Genomic DNA, 9,457 nt, shown 5'->3' with positions numbered 1-9,457 from the left:
ACAAAAAATTACAGAGGTATCAAGTTGTTGGATCAGGTAATGAAAGTCACGGAGAGGGTCATAGCCCAACTAATTAGGGAGTGAGTCAGTTTAGATGAGATGCAGTTGGGTTTGTGCCAGGGAAAAGCACCACTGATGCTATATTTCTGGTAAAACAGCTGCAGGAGAAATACCTAGTCAAGGATAAACCTCTGTACCTGGCTTTCATTGACATGGAGAAAGCCTTTGACAGAGTCCCCCAATTCCTTATCTGGTGGTCAATGAGGAAACTAGGGATAGAAGAATGGATAGTGAGAGCTGTGCGAGCCATGTACAGAGACGCTGTCAGTAAGGTGAGGGTTGGCAATGTGTACAGTGAAGAATTCCAGGTAGAGGTAGGTGTCCACCAAGGTTCTGTCCTCAGCCCCCTCCTATTTATCATAGTCCTCCAGGCGATAACAGAGGAATTCAAGACAGGATGCCTCTGGGAGCTCCTCTATGCTGATGAACTTGCACTAATTGCTGAATCACTGTCAGAACTAGAGGAGAAGTTTCAGGTGTGGAAGCAGGGACTAAAATCGAAGGGCCTTAGAGTCAACTTAGCTAAAACCAAAGTTCTAATAAGTAGGAAGGTAGACAAAACACAAACCACTTCAGGTAGAGGCCCTGCTTGATCTGTAGAAAAGGCGTAGGTAGAAACTCTATAAGATGTACCCAGTGCAAGCTATGGACACATAAGAGGTGCAGCAATATCAAAGGAAGGTTAACTAGAAAGTTAGTTTTTGTATGCGGCAGATGTTCAGGTGCAATAAACACTGAAAATGGGAAAACAACTTCTGTCACATTCCAGGGAGAAAAACTGGACGTAGTTGATAGCTTCCGATATCTGGGTCACCAAGTTAGTAACGGGGGTGGGTGCGCTGAAAGTGTAGCTACTAGAATAAGAATAGCCTGGGCAAAGTTCAGAGAGCTCTTACCTCTGCTGGCGAGAAAGGGCCTCTCGCTCAGAGTAAAAGGCAGACTGTATGACGCATGTGTACGAACAGCCATGCTTCATGGCAGTGAAACATGGGCCTTGACTGCTGAGGACATGCGTAAGCTTGCAAGGAATGAAGCCAGTATGCTCTGATGGATAAGTAATGTAAGTGTGCATACCCGACAGAGTGTAAGTATCTTGAGAGAAAAGTTGAACCTAAAAAGCATCAGTTGTGGTATGCAAGAGAGATGATTGTGCTGGTATGGACATGTGGCGAGAATGCATGAGGGTAGCTGTGTGAAAAAGTGCCACACCCTAACGGTTGAGGGAACCCATGGAAGAGGTAGGCCCAGGAAGACCTGGGGTGAGGTGGTGAAGCACGACCTCCGAACATTAGGCCTCACCGAGGCAATGACTTCTGAGCGAAACCTTTGGAAATATGCTGTGCGTGAGAAGACCCGGCAAGCCAAGTGAGACCAAAATCCAAGGCTTTTGCCAGGGATGTAGCCAGCCAACTTATGCGTAACATTCCTCCTTTGGACACTAAACTCCGCTTGCGAAGACCTGTTGAGTCAAGTGAAATCGAAATCGAACTAAATTTGTTGACGAGCACCCATGCTAACGTCTTCATTGAACACTAAACTCGGTCTGCGAAGACCTGTTGGGGCAAGTGAAAACGAAATCACTAAGAGCACCGTCCGAGTGTGATCGTTGGCAGAGCTCCATCTGTCTGGCTTTTGTGCCAGTGGTACATAAATAACACCATTTGAGCGTGACTGTTACCAACGTCGCCTTCCTGGCACTTGTACCAGTGGCACGTGAAAAGACATTTGAGCGAGTTCGTTGCCAGTACTGCTGGACTGACCCTTGTGCAGGTGGCACGTAAAATACACCATTTCGAATGTGGCTGTTGCCAGTACCTCCTAACTGGCTTTTGTGTCGGTGGCACGTAAAAGCACCCACTACACTCTGAATGGTTGGCGTTAGGAAGGGCATCTAGCTGTAGAAACTCTGCCAAATCAGATTGGAGCCTGGTGTAGCCATCCGGTTCACCAGTCCTCAGTCAAATCGTCGAACCCATGCTAGCATGGAAAGCGGACGTTGAACAATGATGATGATAATGATAACGATATATATATATATATATATATATATATTTGCGTGTGTCTGTGTTTGTCCCCCTCTCCTCACCATCATTTGACACTCGATGTTGGTGTGTTTATGTCCCCATAACTTAATGGTTCGGCAAAAGTACTAGGCTTACAAAGAATAAGTCCTGGGGTCGATTTGTTCAACTGCATGGCCGCAGTCAATTGACTGAAACAAGTAAAAGAATAGAAGAATAAAAATATACAAGCCATGTACAAGGGTGCTGTTAGTAAAGTGAGGGTTGGTAACGAGTATAGCACTGAATTCATTGTACAAGTAGGAGTTCACCAAGGATCAGTCCACAGTCCCTTCTTGTTCATCATAGTCTTCCAATCAGTAACAGTGGAATTTAAGTCAGTCTACCTCTGGGAGCTCCTCTATGCTGATGACCTTGTTCTTATAGCAGAATCACTACCATGACTGGAGAAAAAAATCCAGGAGTGGAAGCAAGATCTGGAATCAAAGAACCTTAGAGTTAATTTAGCAAAAACCAGGGTCTTAGTAAGTAGGAAAACAGATAAATCATAAATCCTTTCTGGTAGATGGCCCTGCTTAAAATGTAGAAAAGGCATAGGTAGAAACTCCATATAGCGTACCTGATGCATGCTATGGACACATAAGAGATGCAACAATATTAGAGGAAGGTTAACAGGGAAAACAGTCTTTGTATGTGACAGATGCACAGGTTTAATAAACATTAGAAGTATTCAGAAAATAGACTCCATCAAATGTGGAGCATACCTAAAAGTAGTTGACTCCATTAAATGTGGGGATACCTAAAAGTAGTTGATAGCTTTCATTATCTAGGTGACCAAGTGAACAGTGGAGGTGGATGCTCCAGTAGTGTGGCTGCTAGAATAAGAATAGGTTGGGCAAAGTTCAGAGAGCTCCTATTTCTGCTGGTAATTAAGGGCCACTCATTCAGACTGAAAGGCAGATTGTATGATGCCTGTGTGTGAACAGCCATGCTAAATGACAGTGAAACATGGACTGTGATCACTGAGGACATGCAAAAGCTTGAAAGAAATAAAGCTAGTATGCTTTACTGGATGTGCAATGTCAGTGTGCATGTACAACAGAGTGTGAATCGTCTTGCGAGAAAAGTTGGGGATAAGAAGCATCAGATGTGGTGTGCAAGGAAGACAACTGCGCTGGTATGGCCATATGATGTACATGGAAGAGGACAGCTGTGTAAAGAAATGCCAATCTCTAATTGTGGAGGGAACCTGTGGAAAAGGTATATCCAGGAAGACATGGGACAAGATAGTGAAGCATTATCTTCGAGTGTGGAGTCGCACAGAGGCAATGGCAAGTGATCGTGACCGTTGATGATTTGCTGTGCTTGAGAAGACTCGTCAAGCCAAGTGAAATCACTGTTTTGGCCAGTGGCAGTGACATGTAACAGCATCTGTACTGGTGACATGTAAAAGCACCCTTGCTGGTGAAACTTAAAAGCACCTGTGCTTGTGACTTGTAAAAGCACCCATGCTGGTGACACATAAAAGCACCCATGCTGGTGACACGTAAAAGCACCGGTGTCTGTGACATGTAAAAGGTACCCACTACACTCTTGGAGTGGTTGGCATTTGGAAGGGCATCCAACGGTAGAAACCAGGACAAAATCACACCCAGAACCTGGTGCAGCTTTCCGGTATGCCAGCTGCAGTCAAATGTCTGACCCTTGCCAGCATGGAAAGTGGATATTAAATGATGATAATGATACATACACAGAATCATTTTTATACATGTATTTCTACTTTTATCTGACAAACATACTCATGTATATACAGACATATGTATACTTTCGTATAAACTATTAGCAATTCATCTCATTTTATATTGTTAAGTTAAATCAATGTTTTTACTCCCACACACTCCTTATACTTTTACAAACTTTTATTTCATACTAATATGTATATATTTAAACATACTTGTAATGGTACCAAAATGATTATAACATTTTATAGCAAATAACATATTAATATCATTTCTAGTTCATTGGCACATTCAAATTATTATAATCCATACATAATACAGGTACACAATGCTAACTTGTCATTAAAAGTAATCATCTTATTTTAAGTACATTTTTGAGTTAATATTACTTTGAACATTATATACTTTTTCTAAATTCCAGAAATGAACCTTTCAGTTTATGGTTGCACTTAAGGATTATCTCCAAGTGTTTGTTTATTATTTTATCTTAACATAATATTATTTCGAGTGTCTCTTCCAAGCAAGGGTCACATACTTTGGAGTATTCCTTATACAGTTTTTCATTTCATAGTACCGACCAATTGGTACTGTAATTTATTTTTTCCTTTTGTGGTCCCACATAAGGTTTGTGAGTGATGTACATTGTCACTTGCTGCTGTTGGAAAATGAGGCTATATGGTTCCTCTGTGTGTGTGTGTGTGTGTGTGTGTGTGTGTGTGTGTGTGTGTGTGTACATGCACACACACACGCACACACAGAGAAAGAAAGCTGGATTCTCATTGTTTTGCATGGGAGAGAAATATTTTGCTATAAATTCGTCTGATGAAATTACTTTGAAATATCTCTGAAAATAAAAAGTGATCATATTGAATTTATTACTTTTTATCTTGTCAAATATTTAACAGTTATTATATATAACCCATTATCTGTTTTCCTTTCAGCTGGAAGCAAAAGCAAAACTATTACTTTGGTATTTCATAAACTGATAACTGAGTGTTCGTATGACATTCTGTTTATTTATGATGGCAACTCCTATAACAGTACCCTACTTGGAAGTTTCAGTGGTGATATTATCCCAGAACCAGTCACTGCTTTCTCTGGATATGTAAGCTCTCAACTTTTTTTTAATATTTTGCTGATTCCAGAAATTTCCTTATCGTTGGATATTTTTATTACATTAAATCATATTTGGAACATTACTGAGTTTTCCACAAAAGGCTTTTTTCTTTTGTATAGTTAATGTTCATTATGTGATTCAAACAGAAATATCACTGAGCTAAGATATGTAGCCTTTTGGTTTATATCATTTACCTTTACACCTGTAATTATTTGTCAGTAATCTCATCATCTTCATTGTCCATGCTGACATGGGTGGGATGTTTTGACCAGAGCTGGCAAGTTGGGAAGTTGCACTAGGCTCCAGACTGGTTTGACATGGTTTCTACAACTGAATGTCCTTCCTAATGCCAACCACTTTACAAAATGTGTTGGGTGCTTTTACATGGCACCACATGGGTGCTTTTGTGAGGCACCACATGGGTGCTTTTGTGTGGTACCACATGAGAACTTTTACATGGCACTGCATGAGTACTTTTATGTGATACTGCGCAGGCGCTTTTATGTGGCACTGCACAGGTGCTTTTATATGGCACCGCATGGGTGTTCTTGCATGGCAGCACATAGGTACTTTTATGTGGAACTGAATGGGCACTTTTATGTGGCACCAAATGGGCACTTTTATGTGGCACCAAATGGGCACTTTTATGTGGCACCAAATGGGCACTTTTATGTGGTACTGCCCTAAGTGCTTTTTATGTGGAACTGGCATGTGCAGGCTAATCCTCTCCACCAGGGTGGAGCTTGGTCTTAACATTTCTGCTGTGAACCACAGGTCTTCTTGAGTACAGCAAGATGCCAGGCATCTCAGTCTTTTGTCATTTCACCTGAAAGGTTCAACATCATGTGATCATTCTTCAGTATTTCGTCCCATGTCTTCCTGGGTCTCTCACTTTCACATGTTCCATCTACTTCGAGAGATTGGCATTTCTTTATGGAGCGGTTGGCATCCATCCACATTACATGACCAAACCAGTGCAGTCTTTTTGTATACAACAACTAATCTTTTAATTAGAAATAATATTTTTACGAAAATGTTCAGTGTCAGAAAAAAACTACTTGCATTCTTCTAGGGACAGATAAAAAGTACCATGTTTTCTTATCCAAAGCTTCCATTTTCCCATCTGCTTCACAGCTGACAAGACATCCAAATATGTTCAGCCAAGAAATGTATCCATTCGGTTGGAATCATTTGAACTTGCCACCAACAGATATTTGTAGGTAATTGAATATTCTTCAAGAGACAGACAGAAACCAGGCTACCAATTTGTTCATTTCTAACATTTCCTGTGAAGCATAACAAGTAAAGGCCTACTTCTCAACACACCAACACTTCAGCCACAAAGGTTATAAATAAGGATTAACATTCAATTACTGGTGAATAAGGGAATAGATAGCAAATCAATTAAAGTTGGATATCTTTGATCTTGTGAAATGCCCCTTTCCCTTCCTCATGATCCATCACCATATGGTCACACAAACTCTCCTAGATGCACAAAACAAGTATTTATCTACTCACCCACAAGAAATTTACTTTGTGTCAAAAAACAAACAACAAGCAACTTAACTACCCCACAAGTGACTAAAAGTGGATTGACACATTGCTATAAAATAAAGAACAGTCAGCAGTTCAGGGTGAGCAATTGATTAGTAAGCAGTTCACTATGAGCCATTGGCAGAGAGCGTTTAACCTCATGTAACAGTATTCGTAGTGCATTGTGTAAATATTTTCCTTCCCCTGCTTTGTTAAATCATCCAGCATCCGCTTATAAAATTGGCGATGAGTCGTTTGAAGCTTGCGTTGGATGTTTAAAATTTTATTTTTGGTATGAAACTAAAGAAAAATTGCTTAACATGGAGGACTTATTGACCTCCGTGGTGCAGTTGCAACAGCAACAGCAGCAACAACACCAAAACTAACAGTTGCTGGAATTAATGTTGATTAAGTCTGAAAATACTTCAGGTTCATACTCACCAGACAGCATAGCAAACTTATTGAAGAATTCAGTTATAATCCAGAATAAGGGATTACCTTCTGTGCATATTTTCAAAGATATGAAGAAATCTTCAAAGAAGAATGTAAAAATTGGTCTGATAAGAAAAAGTACTTTTAAGAAAGTTATCCTCTGCTGAAGAGAAAAAATATAGTAACTATATTCTGCCAAAGAAACCAGGTGAGATTTGTTTCAATGAAGCAATTAATTTTTTATTGAAAATTTTCAGTGAAAGAAGTTCCCTGTTCAGTATCCACTAGCAATGTTTAAATTTAATCAAAAAAGATGATCAAGATTTCGTCACCTTTGCTGGAGTTGTTAACAGAGAGTGTAAAAAATTCAAATTAAATGGATTAACCCTGGATATGTTCAAATGTCTAATTTTTGTTCAAGGGTGTACTGCAAGGCAGATATACATTCCTGGATATTAACAAAATTAGAACAGGACCAAGAATTAACTCTACAGGCAGTAGCAGAAGAAACCAGAGGATTATAAATTTAAGATATAATGCAGATAAAACTGAAGAAAAACATTGCTCTCATATTCATGCATGTTGACCAGTAGGAAAAAATGTCAAGACCAAATCCATGTCATGAGTGTGGTGTTCTACATTTTGAAAGTAACTGTCTGTTTAAAAATATAAAATGCTTCAAGTGTGGTAAGCTAGGTCATAAAAAAACACACTGTTATACAAGGTCTAAAAAATTTTTCAGAAAAATAACATGTAAGCAGGTTATTGGTGACAAGGAATATGAACAAGCCTTAAAGTAAACTTGTGTATATAAAAGTTAGTAACACAAGCATAAAGTTACAATTGGATATGGGTAGTGATATCTTGATAATTAACACAAATACATGGAAAAAAAATCAGGAAACCTAGTTTAAAAGAAAGTTCAAAAATTGCATGTGGTGTTTCAGAAAAAAAAATTACATTTTAAGGGTGAATTGATAAGTGACATTACTTTTCATGGAAAAACTTTAAAAGCCAAAGTTTTTGTGTTGAATAATATGACAAATTTATTTGGAACAGACTGGATGGAATTATTTAACTTATGGGACCTCCCCATAAATCTTTTCTGTAAAAATGTGAATGGATTTTCCACTAGTACAAATAAGTTGTCAGACAAATTAAAAAAAAAGAATTAAAAATATTTTTCCTGAAGTTTTGTTGGATGAATTAGGTCTGTGCTTCAAAACAAAAGTGAAATTTCAAGTAAAAGAAAATGCTATACCAGTATTTAAACCAAAATGATCTGTACCTTTTACAGTGTTAGAACAGATAAATTTAAAGAAACTAAAAAAATTGGAGTTATCCAAGAAGTGGAATGTATTCAATGGGCACCACTAACTGTGTACATTAAGAGAAAGAATAATAAAATCAGAGTGTGTGGTGATTTTTCCACTGGTTTAAACGAATGTCTTAAAATGTTCCACTATCCGCTACCTACTCTGGAAGACATATTTGTGAAATTAAATGGTGGTAAGATATTTTCTAAATTGTATCTCTCTGATGTGTACCTACAAATTAGAGTAGACAATGACTGCTTTAAATACTTAACAATCAACACAAAGGACTATATAAATATAACAGGTTACCATTTGGCTTAAAATTCACACCAGTGATTTTTCAATAGGTTATGGATGCAATGTTAGTGGACTGTGAATTCTTAATTCCATATCTGGATGATATGCTCATTAAAAGCAAATCCAGGGATTAGCTTGTTGAGCTTGTGTTTGAAAAAAATTAGGGATTACAACTTTACTTTGAGTGAAGAAAAGTATAAATTTTTCTTAAGGAAAATAAAATATTTAAGACAAATCATTGACAGAAATGGAAGTCAACCAGGTCCGTCAAGGACAGATGCAATTACAAACATGCCCCCTCTGACAAATATAGCAACCTTACAAGCTTTTTTAGGACTGGCAAATTATTACCAAAATTGTATTCCAAATATGCATACGGTAAGAGCTCCACTAAATAATCTATTAAAAAAAGATGTAAAGTGGAATTGGTCTGAAAACTGTCAGAAGATGTTTGACAAAATTAAAAAAATATTAATATCTGATTTGTCATTAGCACACTTTGATCCTGCTTCAGAGATTGTAGTAGCTTCAGATGCCTCTGAGTACTGTATTGGAGCAGTAATGCTACATAAATATAAAGATGGTAACATGAAGGTGGTGGTTCATGCCTCATGTTCTCTGATATGAGCAGAAAAAAATTGCAGCCAAATTTAAAAAGAGGCTCTAACGATTACTTTTGCCATTAAAAAGTGTCATACATTTTTACATGGTAGAAGTTTTCGACTACAAATTGACCATCGTCCGTTATCAGTACATATTGTAAAGCTGAGTTTGTGAGTGTGTGTGTGTGTGTGTGTGTGTGTTGCATCTATAGAAATCCATACTTACAAGATAGCAATCTGGGAGTCGCACCAATGGATTCCTCATGGTCGAAAATGCCCAGAATCGGCCATTTATTATTATTTTTTTTGCTTCCTAAGATGTGAATTTCTGTATTAAAAA

General features: G+C 38.2%; 1 protein-coding gene across 1 annotated transcript in view; it reads left to right on the top strand.

Annotated features, from left to right (window-relative positions):
• The window catches only part of LOC106871360 (multiple epidermal growth factor-like domains protein 8), a 100,101-nt gene that overhangs the window by 35,300 nt on the left and 55,344 nt on the right, over window positions 1-9,457 (top strand). The window contains exon 2 of the mRNA XM_052969324.1: window positions 4,762-4,925. Within this exon, the coding sequence (XP_052825284.1) occupies window positions 4,762-4,925 (164 nt within the window). The remainder of the gene's footprint in view (window positions 1-4,761; window positions 4,926-9,457) is intronic.

Source organism: Octopus bimaculoides, chromosome 1 (assembly GCF_001194135.2).
Source record: "Octopus bimaculoides isolate UCB-OBI-ISO-001 chromosome 1, ASM119413v2, whole genome shotgun sequence".
NCBI classification, from domain to species: Eukaryota; Metazoa; Mollusca; class Cephalopoda; order Octopoda; family Octopodidae; genus Octopus; species Octopus bimaculoides.
Note: the sequence above shows the minus strand (reverse complement) of the source record. Positions and strands in the feature narration are given on the sequence as shown.